Below are 17,083 nucleotides of genomic sequence, written 5' to 3' on the forward strand. Positions count from 1 at the left end.
TGTGTGTGTGTGTGTGTGTGTGTGTGTGTGTGTGTGTGTGTGTGTGTTTAATTTTCTTCATGCAAACAATCTGCACAGTCTTTTAACAGGTTCTAATTTGTTACATTCTGTTATGTTCTGTTTCTAACTTGTTATTTTCTGTTTCATGATTTTCGTTTTTATAAGCTTCCTTTTCCTTATATCTAGAATTGAATTCTGTTTATCTTTGTTTTACTCTTTTTTATTTAACAATGAAATAATCTTAGGCTATAAATTTTTTTCTTGGAGGATAGCTCCTATCCATTCTTCCTCCTTCCATCCCCCAGCAAGATGGAGTTTCGCTGTTGTTACCCAGGCTAGAGTCCAATGTCGAAATCTCAGGTCACTGCAACCTTTGCCTTCCGGGTTCAGGCGATTCTCCTGCCTCAGCCTTCCGAGTAGCTGGGTTTACAGGCATGTGCTGCCATACCCAGCTAATTTTTGCATTTTTAGAAGAGATGGGGTTTCGCCATGTTGGCCAGACTGGTCTGGAACTTCTGACCTTAGGTGATCTATCTGCCTTGGCCTCCGAAAGTGGTGGGATTACAGGTGTGAGCCACCATACCTGGTCCCCCTCCTATCCATTCTTAAAGTCTCAGCTTAAACATCACTTTATATGGAAAGCTTGACCTTACCTACTCCTAACCTTACCTTCCTTCCCAGACTGTGTTTAAATCTGTCCATATGCTTTCACAGAACCCTGTAACACATCCCTGTCATAGCATTTATCATATTGCATAGTTAATATTATCATTATTGTTTAGCTATTCTTATTCTTTCCAAGTTAGTTATAAGAACTCTGTAAGTAGTCTGTGGGTTCTCAATTCTGACTGTTCTCCATAACAATTTATCTTGGTAGTAGATGGTCAAGTCCTTGGGAACAGGAATCATATCACTTTTTCTGTCTTGCTTACCTCTACTGCTATACTGAAATTGTCTTTCTGAAGGTTAGTATCCTGACCATAAAGTCTAAAGTTGTTTCAGTCCTTATCAGCCTTATTAATTTATCTGATTAATTAAACTTAATTTAAATTTAACTTCATACTTGTGTTTTAAACTAAAGCAGTTTTAGATTTACAAAAGAATGGATAGGAAAGTACAGAGTTTCCATATACTCCCCATTCCCCCTGTATACTTTCCCCTATTATTTATATCTTACATTAATGTCTAAAGTTCAGAGTTTACATTAGGGTTCATTCTTTTTATTGGTTTTGATAAATGTGTAATGACATTTATCTACCATTAGAGTATAACACAGAATAGTTGCACTGCTCTAAAAATCTACTGTGTATTAAATCCCCTAAAAATCTAATACTGTTGTCTATTTTGTTTTTAAAATTCTGTCTGATCATTTTAAGGTCCTCTCCCCCAACTTCTATGACACTAAAATTACTCAGTTCAGCTCCTAATTCTCTAATTATTCCAGGTCTTCACTGGTTTATTTTCTGTTTCCTACCTTCATAACATAGATATCTCCCTCATTTTTCTTTTCTCAGTCTTATTCTTTTTTTTCTTCATACTCTGATACCAATTTTCAATAATGAATTTGCAGTTGACTGTTACAAATTTTTACCTGCCTCCCTACTATCATTTCTAGGTCATGTTTCTTTTCAAAATCAGATCTTCCTCCTGATTTTCCTATTTATGTTTAGAAGTACCCTTTCAGCGTTACCCAAATTTGACATTTCCTTTCCCTTGCCTTTAGGTTTTCATAATCATGATGTCCATTCTTCTTCTTATCTCTCAACTCTGTCTCTTTTTGCCTTTATTGCTCCCAGCTCATTGACTCATGTCCTTATTATTTCTTTCCAAGTCAGTTTTAACAACTGTCTAAGTACTCTTTGGGATCTCATCTCCTGACTGTTCCCCATCTAGACAATCCTAACCACTAACATTAAAAATTTGATGCTAATGAGAACACTTCTTAGTGACTCCCTACTAATGCCTGACCAGACTCTTTAGTATAGAGCTGAACTCATACCAGCTATCTTGGTTGTTCAGTTTCCTTAAATTACCTTGTACATTTTTATTTCTTGGCTCCTGCCAAACTGCCTCCATTCTCATACATACCTTGAACGTAGTGGAGCCATCACCTTGAGGCAGCATACACTTTTTTTTAATATACTATGCTAAATGAATGCTTAACATTTATTTATTTGCTTTTTTAAAAGAATTTTAAAGAAAACAATATAGTTTCTTTTTTAAGTACAATGAGCTCAAGTAAAAATTCATCCTAATTACATGACAGTAAGACAACTTTTGAGCTTCCGTCTTAAACCAAAAAACCCAGAAACAAACCTGATTACTAGGGAGGATTAGGGAGAAAGAAAATGACAGATTACTTTGTTGAGACTTATCTCATTAGTCTATTTATAGATTCCTTATTTTCTTTGACTAGACTAATTGATTTCTATTCCTTGTGGTTGAACCACCAGTTTTAAATTTTAAATCACAGGATGATATATATTTTTATTTTATTGCAAAGTATGTACAGGGATTTAGCAATGCTTAAAACTTGACACGTGTCAGACCAGGCGCGGTGGCTCACACCTGTAGTTCCAGCACTTTGGGAGGCATATGCAGGTGGATCACAAGGTCAGGAGCTCAAGACCATCCTGGCTAACATGGCGAAACCCCATCTCTACTAAAAATACAAAAAATTAGCCGGGCTTGGTGTAGTAGACTACAAAAATTAGCCTGTAGTCCCAGCTACTCAGGAGGCTGAGGCAGGAGAATCCCTTGAACCCACGAGTCAGAGGTTGCAGTGAGCCGAGATCATGCCACTGCACTCCAGCCTGGGTGAAAGAGAACACTCCGTCTCAAAAAAAAAAAAAATTTGACAGGTGTCACTTTCAGTTTTCCAGTAGTAAGCTAATAATATTTTGCCAGTACTCTACATATTCTTATAGAACATTTGTAGTTGCAAGTTCACTAATTTTAATTTTTTTCTAGTATATTTGCCTTATTATTCACTATTGTGGTGCATATTAATCTAATGGCAATATAACAAACATTTTAGCAGCCATAGTAAGTAGAAAACTAAGAAGGAATAGTGAAAGATTAATTGACATAAAGAGCAGCTGAACTCTGCTTCTCTTTTATTGGATTTTAAAGATTTATTTTCTGTTTTTTTCCTATATGGCATATATACTTCTCACAACTTTTAAATTTATATAGTATTAGATGAAGATTTCTATCCATCTCTTCCCAATTTTATAAAATAGTCTTTATAAGCTCTAATTGATAGCTCTTTACCTGAAAAAGCAGAAACTGAGTTTTCTTTCTTTCAAGATTCTAATTTACACATAATAGATTATGCTTTCAAATTAATAGCTTTACTGAGACATAATTTACATACAATACAGTTAATTTACTTAAATTGCTTATGTTTTTAGTATATTTACAGGGTTGTACAACTATCACTTCAATCTAATTTTTAGATTATTTTAGTCTCTCTGAAAAGAAACCTGGTATCCATTACTAGTTACCCCATTCCTACCACCACCACCCTTTCTTTCCCCCTAGCCCTAGACAACACATACCTACTTTCTGTCTCTATAAATTTGCCTATTCTGGACATTTCATAAAAATTGAATCAAACAATATATGGGTTTTTCTGGAAACTTCTTTTTCTTAGCATGATGATTTCAAAGTTCATTCATGATGCAGCATGATTCTACTTTATTTCTTTTTGTTACCAAGTAATATCTCATTATATTGATAAATATTTGTTTATCCATTCATCAATTGATGGACATTTTGGTTGGTTTCACTTTTGGGCTATTATGAATAATGCTGCTGTGGCTGTACATGTACAGTTTTTTGTGTGGACGTGTTTTCAGTTCTCTGAATATATACCTAGGTGTAGAATTGCTGGATGATATGATAATTCTCTGTTTCCCATTTGGAGGAGCTGCAGACTGTTTAACACAGCAGCTGCATCATTTTACATTCCCACCAACAATGTATGAGTGTTCCATATTCTACATGCCTTTGCCTACACTTGTTATTGTCATTCTTTTTTATTATACTCATCTTAGTGGGTATGAAGTGGTATCTTGTGAGTTTGTGGGATTTTTTAGTATTGTTTTTTCCTATACAGCTTTGATCAACCTAAAATAACTCATGATTTTGATTTGCAGTTCCCTAATGGCTTATCATGAGCATTTTTTCAGTGCTATGATAATTGGCTGTGTATATCTTCTTTGAAAAAAGTATCTATTTAAATGTGTACTGGGTTGAAGAGTATTCTCTCAAAATCTGATATCCACCCTGAAACTCAGAGTGTAATTTGGAAGTAGAGTTTTCAGATTTATGATAAGGTCACACTGTATTAAATTTGACTCTAAATCTGATTACTGTGTCCATATAAGAAGGCCATGTGAAGACACACTTCTGCATACAGAGGAAAGATGGCTATGTGAAGATGGAGGCAGAAATTGTGGTGATATAGCCACAAGCCAAGGAATGCTGAAGAATTGTCAGCAACGACTAGAATCTTAGAAGAGGCGAGGAAGGATTCTGGAACTTTTGGAAGGAGCATGGCCCTGTCAATGCTTTGATTTCTGACTTTTAGCATCCCAGCACTGTGAGAGAATAAATCTTTTTTGTTGAAAGCAATCTAGTTTGTGTAATTTGTTACAAAAACCCTAAGAAAATAATACAAACATTTTTGCCTGTTTTTAAAATTAGGTTATCTGGCCAGGCATGGTGCCTCACACCTATAATCCCAGCAATTTGGGAGGCAAAGGTGGGTGGATCACATGAGGTCAGGAGTTCGAGACCAGCCTGGCCAACATGGCGAAACCCATCTCTACTAAAAATACGAAAATTAGCCAAGCGTGGTGGTGCACGACTGTAATCTCTGTTACTCAGGAGGCTGAGGCACAAGAATTACTTGAACCCAGGAGGCAGAAGCTGCAGTGAGGCCGAGATTGCGCCACTGCACTCCAGCCTGGGTAACAGAGGGAGACTCTGTCTCAAAAAAAATAAATGAATAAAATAACAAAATTGAGTTATCTTTTTACTATTGACTTTAAAGTTCTTTGTATGTATGTTTTAGATACAAGTTCCTTATCGGATATATGCTTTGCAGTTTTTTTCTCATTCTGTAAATTGTCATTTTCATGATATTATCATTCATAGCACAAAATATTTAATTTTGATAAAGTCCAGGTTATCTTTTTTTTTTTTTTGTCACTTGTGCTTTTTTTGTGTTGGATTTAAGAACTTGCCTAATGCAAGGTTCTTTTTTTTTTTTAATAAGAGTTTTATAGTTTTAGCTGTTATATTTTTTATGATTTGATTCAATTTTTTATATGGTATTAGAGTCCAACTTCATTTTCTTTCCTTCCTTTCTTCCTTCCTTTCTTCCTCCCTCCCTCCCTCCCTCCCTCCTTCCTTCCTTCCTTCCTTCCTTCCTTTCCTCTTTTTGAAACAGTCTTATTCTGTCATCAGGGCTGGAGTACAGTGGCACAATCACAGTTCACTGCAACCTCAACCTCCTGGGCTCAAGTGATCTTCCTGCCTCAGCCTCCCAAATAGCTGGAACTCCAGGGACATGCCATCGTGCATGGCCAATTTTTAAATTTTTGTAGAGATGAGGTCTCACTATGTTGCCTAGGCTGGTCTCGAACTCCTGAGCTCTAGCAGCCTTCCCAACAGCCTCCCAAAGTGCTGGGATTACAGGCGTGAGCCATTGTGCCTGGCCCCAATTTCATCCTTTTGCTACAGGCGTGAGCCATTGTGCCTGGCCCCAATTTCATCCTTTTGCATGTAAATATCTAGTTGTCCCAGTACCATTTGTAGAAAGGCTATTCATTGAAATGTCTTGATACCATTATCAAAAAGCAATTAACTATAAATATGAGTTTATTTCTGGTCACATGATTCTGTTCCACTGACCTGTATGTGTCATCTTATGTCAGTACTACAGTGCTTTGATGACTTTTGTAGCAAATTTTGAAATCAAGAAGTATGAGTTCTTCAGTTCTGTTCTTTTTCAAGATTGTTTTGGCCATTTTGGGCCTATTGCATTTTCCTGTGAATCTTAGGATGAGCTTGTCAATTTCAGAGGTTTTTGGGGTTTTTTTTTTTTCCTTTTTTTCTCTTTTTCTTGTTAGTGGAGACAGAGTCTCACTCTTTTGCCCAGCACTCCGAGTGCAATGGTATGATCAAAGCTGACTGTAACCTGGAACTCCTGGGCTCAAGTGATCCTCACACCTCACCCTTCCCAGTACCTACGACTACAGGCATGTGCCACCATGCCCAGCCAGTTTTTTTATTTTGTAGAGATGGTGTCTCGCTCTGTTGCCCAGGCTAGTCTTTTTTTTTTTTTTTTTTGAGACACAGTCTCACTCTGTCACCAGGCTGGAGTGCATGGTTTGATCTCAGCTCGCTGCAACCTCCACCTCCCTGGTTCAAGCGATTCTCCTGCCTCAGCCTCCCAAGTAGCTGGGACTAAAGGTGTGTGCCACCACACCCAGCTAATTTTTGTATTCTTAGTAGAGATGGGGTTTCACCATACTGGCCCGGATGGTCTTGCCCCCTCGATCTCTGGAGCTTGTAATCTGTTTTTCTCGGCCTTTCAAAGTGCTGGGATTATAGGCGTGAGCCGCTGCACCTAGCCCCAGACTGGTTTTAAACTCCTGGCCTCAAGCAGTCCTCTTGCTTCAGCCTCCCAAAGTGTTGGAATTACAAGCATGAGCAACCACACTCAGCCCAGCTTGCCAATTTCTGTTATCAAAGGCAACTGGGATTTTGATAGAGATTACATTAAATCTGTAGATCAGTTTAGGGGATGCTATCATCTTAACGATATTAAGTCTTTAGGTCCATGCACATGAGTTTTTTTTTTTTTTTTTAATGTAGATCTTTAATTTCTTTCAATAATATTTTATAATTTTCAAAATGTAAGTTTTGCACTTCATGGTAAATTTATACCCAAGTATTATTCTTTTCGGTGCTATTAAAAAGGAATTTTTAAATTTTGTTTTTGGTTTTTGGGTTGTCTATTACTAGTGTATAGAACTTTCGTTTTTGTATATTGATCTTATGTCTTGCCGCTTTGCTGAACTTATTAACACTGTTAGCTTTTTTAATAGGAATCCCTAGGATTTTCTATATAAAAAAATCACCTCATGTGCAAGTCAGACATTTTTACTTTTTCCTTTCTAATCAAATTACTAATTCACAGTCTTCATTTGTTATAGGTCTATTCAAGTATTCTATTTCTGTTTAACGTTGGTTTTAGAAATTGTGTTTTTCTAGGAATTTGTTCATTTAATCTAACTTGTTGGCATACAAATGCTCATAGCATTTTCTTATAATATTTCTTATTCCTGTAAAATATGTAGTGATGTCCCTTCTTTCATTCTTGATTGTAGTTATTTGAGTCTCCTTTTCTTACTCAGTCTAGCTAAAGGTGGTTAATTTTGTTGATCATCTTAAAGAGTCAACTTTTGGGTTCATTGATTTTTTTTGTCTTTTGTTTTCTCTTCTGTTTTATTTATTTCTACTGTAGTCTTTATTGTTTTCTTCCTTCTGCTTGCTTTGTATTTAGTTGCTCTTTTTTTTCCTTTGGAGACAGGGTCTCACAGTGTCACCCAGACTGGAGTACAGTAGCACAGTCGTGGCTCACTGCAGCCTGCAACTCCGAGGCTCAAGCAATCCTCCCAATATAGCCTCCCAGGGTAGCTGGGATAACAGGTGTGCACCATCATACCCAGCTGGTTTTTTTCTTTTTGTAGAGATGAGGTCTGACTGTGTTGCCCAGGCTGGTCTTGAACTCCTGGGCTCAAGCAATCCTTCCACCTTGGCTTCCCCAAATGCTAGGATTACAGTTATGAACCACTGTGCCAGTTTTGTAAGGCGGAAGGCTTGGTTATTGGTATGAAATCTAAAAAATAATTTTTTTTCCTTTTGTTGTCAAAGGAGGTGAATGAAATCTTTTTTAATAGAGACATTTAGATCTGTAAATTTCCCAATGAGCACTGCTTTACTTGCAGCCCATCAGTTTTGTGTTTTTGTGTTCATTCATCTCTAAGTATTTTCTCATTTCCCTTGAGATTTATTCTTTGACCCACTGGTAGTTTAGGAGTATATTGTTACATTTTCACACATTTACGAATTATCCAAATTTTCTTTCATTGATTTCTACTTTCATTCCATTGTGGATCAAAAATATACCTTGCATGATTTCAAATCGTTTAAATTCCTCAAGGCTTGTTTTATGGCCTAGCATACGGTCTATCCTGGAGGTCGTTTCACATATGTTTGAGAAGAATGTATTTTTTTTGCTGCTGTGGTGTAGAGTATTCTGTAGATGTCAGGTAGGTCTGGTTGTCATATTATCGTTCAAGTCTTCTGTTTCCTTATTGATACTTTCTAGTTTTGTCCTTTATTGAAAGTGAGTTATTAAAATCTTCAACTGCTATTGAGGAAATGTCTGTTTCTGCCTTCAGTTCTGTCTTTGTTTTGTATCATGTATTTTGGGGATCTGTTTTGGGGTACATATATGTTTGTAATTTTTATATTTTCCTTTCAGATTGACCTTGTATCATTATGAAATATCTCTATCCCTAATATTTTTTGTTTTAAAGTCTTATATTAGTATAGCCCCTCTAGCTCTTTTGGTTTCTATTTTATGGTACTTTTTTCCATTCCTTTGACTTCAACTTTATCTGTGTCTTTGAATCAAAAAATGTGTTGTTGGTTGTTGTTTGTTTAGTCATTTGTTTATTTTCTAGCAACTTGGCCTCCCCACAGTACTTAGTCTCTGATCTCCCTGCTTAGATTTTTTAAATAATGTTTTTCTTTTATTCTGGCTAATGAGGGGTCTTCCCTGGGTTATCACCTACTTATCAGTCAAAGCTTGTGCTTAGTCTCCCTTACCAGTTTGATTTTTATCATTTACTACTAGATATGTGTGGCTTAGAGGCTGCTGTCACAGTTTAGAGTATTTATGGGTTTTTTTTGGTCCCACGTTCATCAGGATACTAATAGCTTGAAGGTTCACTCCTGATTACTCCAAAGAGGGTATAGCGTTGGGTATGCACACAGTCTTCCTAACTGCAAGGAATGACTGGATGTTATTTTTAAGTTTTAGCTTCCCAGGAGTCAACCCTGAGCTGAAGTTATTCAGTGCCAGTGAGGATTTACCTTGTTTTCATAAGTCTCTGTGACTTTGCGAATGCTTTCACGTCTGTCCATCCCACATCTTACTCTAATTGTTCCTTACTGGGTGCAGCCTAGTGCATGTGCACAGGGTTTTTGACCTCCAAAATTGACTGTGATCCTCAAAGGGTCCTTCTTGGATGTCTCGTTTCTGATTATTAAAGTTCTGGCTGTTTTGCTTGTGTCATAGGGCTGCCAGCTTCTCTTAATTGTTTTCCTCCAAACTCTGTTGCAAATGTCAGCCATTTCTGGCAGAACTGCTAGAGTTCTTTGTCCTTATAAGGCTTTGTCTTTATAGCCTTATAATCACCCTGGGCAAAACCTGTCTCTCACTACACCTGACCTGGGGTCATGGACCAGCTTTTCCAGGAATGACAGTCACAATACAAATCAGCACTTGGGAAGAGTTGACAGTCCCTGGTCTTCTCAGCTCACTCTTCCTGGCAGAATCTCTACCCTATGAGCAAGCCAGAATGGGGAAGATTGAGACCCTCAACATTTTGCTCCTGGAGCTTCTGCCCTAAGAGAGGGAGGGAGAGGAGACCTGGTTCCTTCAGCCACAGCTATCTAAAATAGATCTTCTGTAACATGGGGCTGGAGAAGGATGAGAAATGCCTCTAGTAACCTCTCTTCCATGGTGAAACCATAGCCCCAGACTGGAAGCTGGAGGGAGAGGGAACCTCTGTCTGCTAGGCCTGAGTAGAATGCCCAGGGCAAAACTTCTGCAGCATGGAGCTGAGGAAGTAGGGCAAGGAAACAAGTTGTAATTCATATATCAAAAGCTCTGTGTTGTTACTGAGATTTAGTATGTTTTCTGGAATGAATATTTCCCTGTTTGCTCTGTGACTTTAGGACAATATACAGGGACTTTACGTGATGTTTTAAATTTTTTCACAGATAAGCTGTGTTTTGCCTGGGAGAAAGGCTATATAGATCCTTACTCTGCAGGTTTGGAAGTCTCCCCAACCCCAAATCATATTTTACTGCTTACACTATAATATACTAATGATACATCTGGCACACTGAAAGTTTGCCTAGTGCTTATCACCTAAAGTAAAATATCACATTATTCAAAGCAACTAAAACATGTTTCTTGCTGATATTGAACCCCACCATCATGATTTGGTAACTTACTCCAGCTGTGTGGGAAAATCTGATTGTTGGACTAAATTTTTTAAAGAACTTTAATTCTTGTTTACTTGTTGTTGTTGCAGTTTTTGTTTATTTTTTTTAATTCCTACATGGTATGGTAGTGAAAACTTTACTAACAGTCTTAAAGTTTTTCAACCCAAGCTTTGTTAAATCAATCTTGAGTAAATGTAGCATGACTTAGCCTGGAAAGCCAAGTTTCAAAACCAAACTTCAAACAAGAAATTTGCTTTCATGAGTACTTTTAAATTTAGAGATAACTCAAAATAAAATGTCTAAGAACTTAGATATTGTATGCAAACTGCATGACTATGCTTTCATCAACTATGGATCACATATACAACAGTAGTCCCATAAGATTATACGATATTTTTGCTGTGCCATTTCTGTTTAGGTATATGTAGATACACAAATACTTCACAGTATGTTACAATTGCCTACAAATGGTGTGATCTTTTTTTTAATAGCCGAGAGTATTCCTACGGTAACATGTTGTACAGATTTGTAGCTTAGCAACAATAGGCTATACCTGATAGCCAAGGTGTGTAGTAGGCTGTACCATCTCGGTTTGTGTGAGTATACTCTATGACGTTCACACAATAACAGAATGGCCTAAAGACACATTTCTCAGAATGTATCCCTGTTGTTAAAGCAACATATAACTATGTATGTTTCTTCTTTTATATTGCAAGTACTTTGAAGGATCCCTTCTAAAATGAAGGGATTGCATTTTAGAACTAAGTAAGAGTATACTCATCTCTGTACTCTTAATTAGTTCCAAAATGCAGCCTCTTCAACCATGGGATTCGACTATATTGCACAACAGACAACTCTTAAGATGCTTTATGTCTTCATACCTGTGTGTCCTTCCTGATGCTCTTTCTCTTCATTTGTCAGATCTTTCTTACCTTCTTATAACTTAATATTATCTTCTCCTTTAAGTTTGTTTCTACAGTCAGAAGTGATCATGCCTGTCTTTTATTGCAATTCCAATTTTGTAGTAATTTTTTACTTACATTGCATTTATGTCTCCTTTGATAGACTGTAAGATCTAATTCTTTTTCATCTTTTTATTTCTATATACTTTGTACATAGAACTTAATTGTTGGATGAATAAGTAGATAAAATAGTGATTAAATTAATGGTGTGATCTTTTTTTTAATAGCCGAGAGACACACAAGATTGCAGTATTTTATGTTGCTGAAGGACAAGAAGACAAACACTCCATTCTCACCAATACAGGAGGAAGTCAAGCATATGAAGATTTTGTAGCTGGTCTTGGTTGGGAGGTATTATTTTTAAATTATGAAATATTTTACTTCTATTTGAAAGCATAAGGTTATTTTTCTTTTTTTTTTCCTAGCTTATTTTAGAAGTATTATTTTGGAGATACAACTTAACAACTAGTTTATTATTGTTTCTGCCTTATATTTTGTTTGCACATACAGCAGTGGCTGGGACTTTGAAAGGTGTTGACTATTTTATGAGACAGTATTTTGTGAAAGAGTACTAAACTCATAGGTTTGTAAGATCTGGATTTTCCTTACAGCTGTGACTTCATTAGGTCCTAGGTCTTCAAACTAGGACCTAATGGCTACACAAAGGCTTTCCAGGAATATGTGAGTGTACTTAGTTTTGAGTTTCCAAATCCACAACTTTACTAAAACTAATGCTAGAAAACCCTTCTACAGTTCTCCTGTTTCTCATTTTCTGTCCTCTGCTTTTCAAAAGAAAGGCATACTATTACCCACCCTAAGTCCTACATTGTCCCAGAGGGCTTTAGCGCCAACAAAATAGACAGTTCTAGTGGACATACTTTTAGGAGAAAGTCCCTGCCAGCAAAGCAAAAAATATTGAAAGTTGTTATACTTTATGTCATCCTACAAACCAACTGATGTCAAGGTTCCTGTACCAAATCTGTCTATCTTAGAATTATAACTCAGAAGGTAGATATTTGTCATGAGGATTTGTATAAATATGTTTATTTGAATTGAAAAATGAAATAATAGACTTGTTCAAACAGAAAGCAAATCTCATGTGGCTGATTGGCTTATGATCGAGTTAATACCAAATATTTTACATATATTGAAGCAGCCAAACCTGTAGCTCCAAGATTTTGATGAAAATATATTTAAAGCACATATATTTATTATATAGTACACTGAAAATTGTATCCTTGGCTACCGTTTAAACTTCTGATGAAAATGCTTTTATTGTTTTCCGTTTAATATATATAGTTTCCCAAAATTGCTATAGAGAGTATATAAGCAAAATTATTGAAGACCACTGCATTAGACTGTAAGCTTCTAGAGGGCAGGCACTTTCATCTCGGTGATTTTTTTTTTTTAATTCCCAGTGCCTTTCACAGTGTATGATATGTGTAAGCCTTTAGTGTTTTGTATATGTTTTTATGGCTAATCTAATCTATTTTTTAATGATTTTTTTCTTTGGAATACATAGTTTATGTATAAATGTGTAGTTTAATTTCAAAGTATGTGAGTTTTTTTCTAGATACCATTGTTGATACTTAATTCTATCTCATTGTGATCACAGAATATACTTTGTAAGATTTCAGTAGTTTGAAATACAGCATATCCCAGTGTAGGTAGCCTATTCCCTTAAGCTTGCATATTCTGTAGTTATTGAGTGTAATGAACTAGGTATGTCATTTAATGGTCAAGGTCATTGTTGGTAGTATTTACATCAGCATGTTTTTGCTTTATTTCTTTAAAAAATTTATTGCTACATAATAATCATACATTTTATGTGGAACATAATTTTGGTAAGTGCATACAATTGTGTGTTGATCAGTTCAGGGTATTTAGGATACCTATCACTTCAAACATTTATCATTTGTTTGTGTTGAGAAAATTTCAAATCTCCTCTTCTACCTATTTTGAAATAAACAATACATCGTTGTTAACTATAGTCATGCTACTGTACTGTTGAACAATAGGACTTATTCCTTCTATCTCACCTTATGTTTTGTATTCATTAGCCAACCTCTTTTCATCTGCACCCCCCAGCTACCACCTTTACCAGCCTCTGGTAACCGTCAATCTACTTTTTACCTCCAAGAGATCAACTTTTTTAACTCCCACATATGAGTGAGAATGTGTAATGTCTTTCTGTGTCTGGTTCATTTGTCGTAACATAATGACCTCCAATACCATCTATACTGCTGCAAATGATAAGATTCCATTAGTTTTTGTGGCTGAATAGTATTGCATTGTGTATACATACCATATTTTCTATATTCATTCATCTGTTGATGAATATTTAGGTTGTTTTCATATCCTGGTTGTTGTGAATAAAGCTGCATTAAATATGGTAGTGCAGGTATCCCTTTGATATACTGATTTCCTTTCCTTTGAATAAATACCCAGTAGTGGGATTAATGGATTATATTAACCTGCTCTTTTACCTTAAGTGAGTTAGTTACTTAAGCTCTGTGTGCCTCTTTGCTTTTTTTCAAAGTTAATATACTTTTTTACCAAACAGAGATGATGGGAAGTTCAACTGAGTTTATGTATGTGGAAATGCTTTGAAAAGTATAAAAAACATCCTAAATAGGTTTTCTGTTAAAAAGTAAAATACCATAAAAGTATTAATAAAAGTAAGGGAGACTTGAAAAAGAAAAGTTGGGAAGATTCATACTTCTTAATTTCAAAACTTACTACAGAGCAATGCTAGTCAAGGTAGTGTGGATAGATCCTGGGGCAGAACTTAGGGGAAAAGAAAAGATAGTGTGGGACTGCTGGCACAAGGATAGACATATAGATCAATGGAATAGAATTGAGAGTCCAGAAATAAATCCCACATCTGTGGTCAACCATTTTTGACAAGAGTGCCACAACTATCCAATGGAGAAAGAATAGTCTTTTCAACAAATGGTGCTAAGACAATGAGTCATATGCAAAGAATAATTTTAATATACAAAAATTAACTCCAAATGGGTCACAGACCTAAATGTAAGACCTAAAATTTTAAAACTTTAGAAGAAAATGCCGGAGTAGGTCCTCATGATCTTGGATTTTGCAAAGGATTTTTAGAGAAGACACAAAGCATGAGCAACAAAGACAAAACCAGATAATCGTACTTTATCAAAATTAAAATTTTCGTGCTTCAAGGTGAAGCCTGATAAGAGACTAGTATCTAGAATATACAAACAAGTTACACAAATCAGTGATTAGAAGACACCCGATTAAAAAATGGTCAAAGGACCTAAACAGACATCTCTCCAGAAAAGATATATAAATGACTAATAAGCACATGAAAAGATGCTCGACATCCTTTGCCATCAGGGAAATGCAAAGCAAAACCATAGTAGTGTCACTTCATATCCATTAGGATAACTACAATCAAAAAGTCAGGTAATAACAACTGTAGGCTAGGATGAGGAGCAATCTGAACCCTCATACACTGCTAGTAGGTAGGTAAAATGTGCAACCACTGTGCAACCATTCTTGAAATGATGTATATCCACACTACCTGTGGAAAACATTCTGGCAGTTCATCAAACAGTTAAATGTAGACAGTTCTACATTTGACCACATGACCAAACAGTTCTACCCCAAAGTTTATACCCAAGAGAAATGAAAGCATATGTCTATGCAAAAGCCTGGACCTGAATGTTTATAGTAGCATGATTTACTGTAGCAGAATGGTAGAAATAACCCAGATGTCCACACTAAACTGTGGTGTATTCAATAAAAGGAAATATTATTCAGTCATGAAAAGGAACAAAGTGATATGTGCTATAGCATGAATGTACCTTGAAAACATTGTGCTAAACAAAAGAAACCAATCATCAAGACCATGTATTAATGGTCCAGTTATATGTAATATTGATGATAGGTATATTTGTAGAGACAGAAAGTAGGTTAATGATTGCTTAGGGCTGGTTAGGGGCATGAGGGAGAAGGCGGGTGACAACTAAAAGGTAATGGGGTTTATTTGGAAAGTGATGAAAATGTTCTATAATTGACTATAGTGATTATTACACTTATCTGTGAGTATACTGAAATCCATTAAATTGTACGGAGGGGATTTTCACTTCTGGGAAGATGAAGTATATACACTTTCAATATTTTTCATGCTGAGTACAATAAGCATAAGACATTACATATAAAACAAGCATAAGATGACTCTGAAAGATGGAGAGAAGACAGAATAACTAGAGAATTTAGGACTGAAAAATGACATAGTGGTACATTTTCTGGGTTTTCTTTTTTGCCTCATGTATCCCAGACTTAGAGCTGAAGAAGGCAACAACCTAGAAATACCAATGGGTGCAGACAAAACGTGCCAACCAAAGCCTGCTCTTTCTAGCCAAAGGACCAGGAAAGGAGAAACCTAAAAAGGCAGAAAAACATTTAGATAATAACTGCTCTACTCCAGCCAAACACCACAGAAAATAACTTGACCCCACCCCCACCCTGAAAGCAAAGGTCAGGTAAGGAGCCTAGACTTCCATCTTCATGAGGCTGTAATGAATCCCAACACCACACTGGGATAATATCAAATAGTGCCAGACAAAGCCAAGTAGAAATCCAAGACTTTCATGTCTACCAGTTAGTAATGAGTCTCCCATTCACACCCAAGTATCAGTGGCGACTGCATGGGAAACGTAGAATTCCATGACCACCCAACATTACTGAGGTACCTACTCTCCTCTGGAGTCATTTCAGAGGAGGCCTTGTGGAGACTGAGGACTTTTACCATCACCCAGCAGTAGGGTCACCCTTACCAGTGTGTCAGTGAAATCACATAGGAAGCCAGAACTCCTACCACTACATAGCACTAATGAGGACCTTTCCCGCTTTCCAGGTGTCAACAGAGGTTGAGTAGAGAACATGTAATTCTGCCTTCACCTGGCAGAAACAAGTCAGCCCTTTCACCCTATTTTCTGTTATTTTCTCTGATAGAGCAGAGTCTTCAAACAACCAGCTAAAACAGAAATTTTAAATAAGATCTAGAGTCTCATGAAAATGTGTACATTTCAGTAAAAAATTATACGTCATACCCAGAACCAGGAAGATCTGAAACTAAATTTTAAAAAACCAGCAGATGCTCACACCAAGATGACAAATATTTAAAGCCACCTTGATAGAAATGCATCAGTAGGCAATTGGTAACACAATTCAAACGAATGAAAAAGTCTCAGCAAAGAAATAGAAAATGTGAAGAACAAACAAATGAAAGTTTTAGAGTGAAAAATGTCATAATTGAAATAAAAAGACTCTGTAGTTGCACCCAACAACTTAGGGGAGTGGGAATGGGGGTACAGAAGAATGAATCCGTAAACTGGAAGATAAAACTGTAGAAACAGCCTAAACAGCAGAGAAAATAAAGTTAGGCTGGGCATGGTGGCTCACACCTGTAACCCTAGCACTTTGCAAGGCTGAGTCAGGAGATTGCTTGAGCCAGGAGTTTTGAGACCAGCCTGGGCAACATAGTGAGATCCCATCTCTACAAAAAATACAAAAATTAGCTGGAGACTTCACTCCTCAACAATTAAGAGAAAAATGAGACAAAATGAACAAGTAGATGGAGGAATTCAACAACAGCATCTACCAACAAGACCTACATATGTTAAATACTCCACCCAACAATGGCAGAATATACATTGGCAGAATATACATTATATATATAATGTATATATGTTCTCAGAGAACATATACCATACACCAAGTAGATCATATCCTGGGCCATAGAACAAGCCTCAACAAATTTAAAAACA

The 17,083-nt window shown here is 36.4% G+C and overlaps 1 protein-coding gene across 19 annotated transcripts in view; it reads left to right on the forward strand.

Moving 5' to 3' along the window:
* RALGAPA1 (Ral GTPase activating protein catalytic subunit alpha 1) overlaps nt 1-17,083 on the forward strand; it is a 297,019-nt gene that overhangs the window by 204,714 nt on the left and 75,222 nt on the right. For 18 of the 19 annotated variants that reach the window (XR_004258069.1, XM_032242528.1, XM_032242525.1 and 15 more), the window contains one exon: nt 11,507-11,630. Coding sequence is in view for 18 of the 19 variants with exons in the window: in XM_032242528.1 (XP_032098419.1) it covers nt 11,507-11,630 (124 nt within the window). In the remaining variant the exon portion in view is untranslated. Of the gene's footprint in view, nt 1-4,391; nt 4,694-11,506; nt 11,631-17,083 lie in introns of those variants that run through there. The other variant, XM_032242534.1, reaches the window with a different exon arrangement.

Source organism: Sapajus apella, unplaced genomic scaffold (genome assembly GCF_009761245.1).
Source record: "Sapajus apella isolate SASKATOON/1434 unplaced genomic scaffold, GSC_monkey_1.0 scaffold50, whole genome shotgun sequence".
Classification (NCBI taxonomy): Eukaryota; Metazoa; Chordata; class Mammalia; order Primates; family Cebidae; genus Sapajus; species Sapajus apella.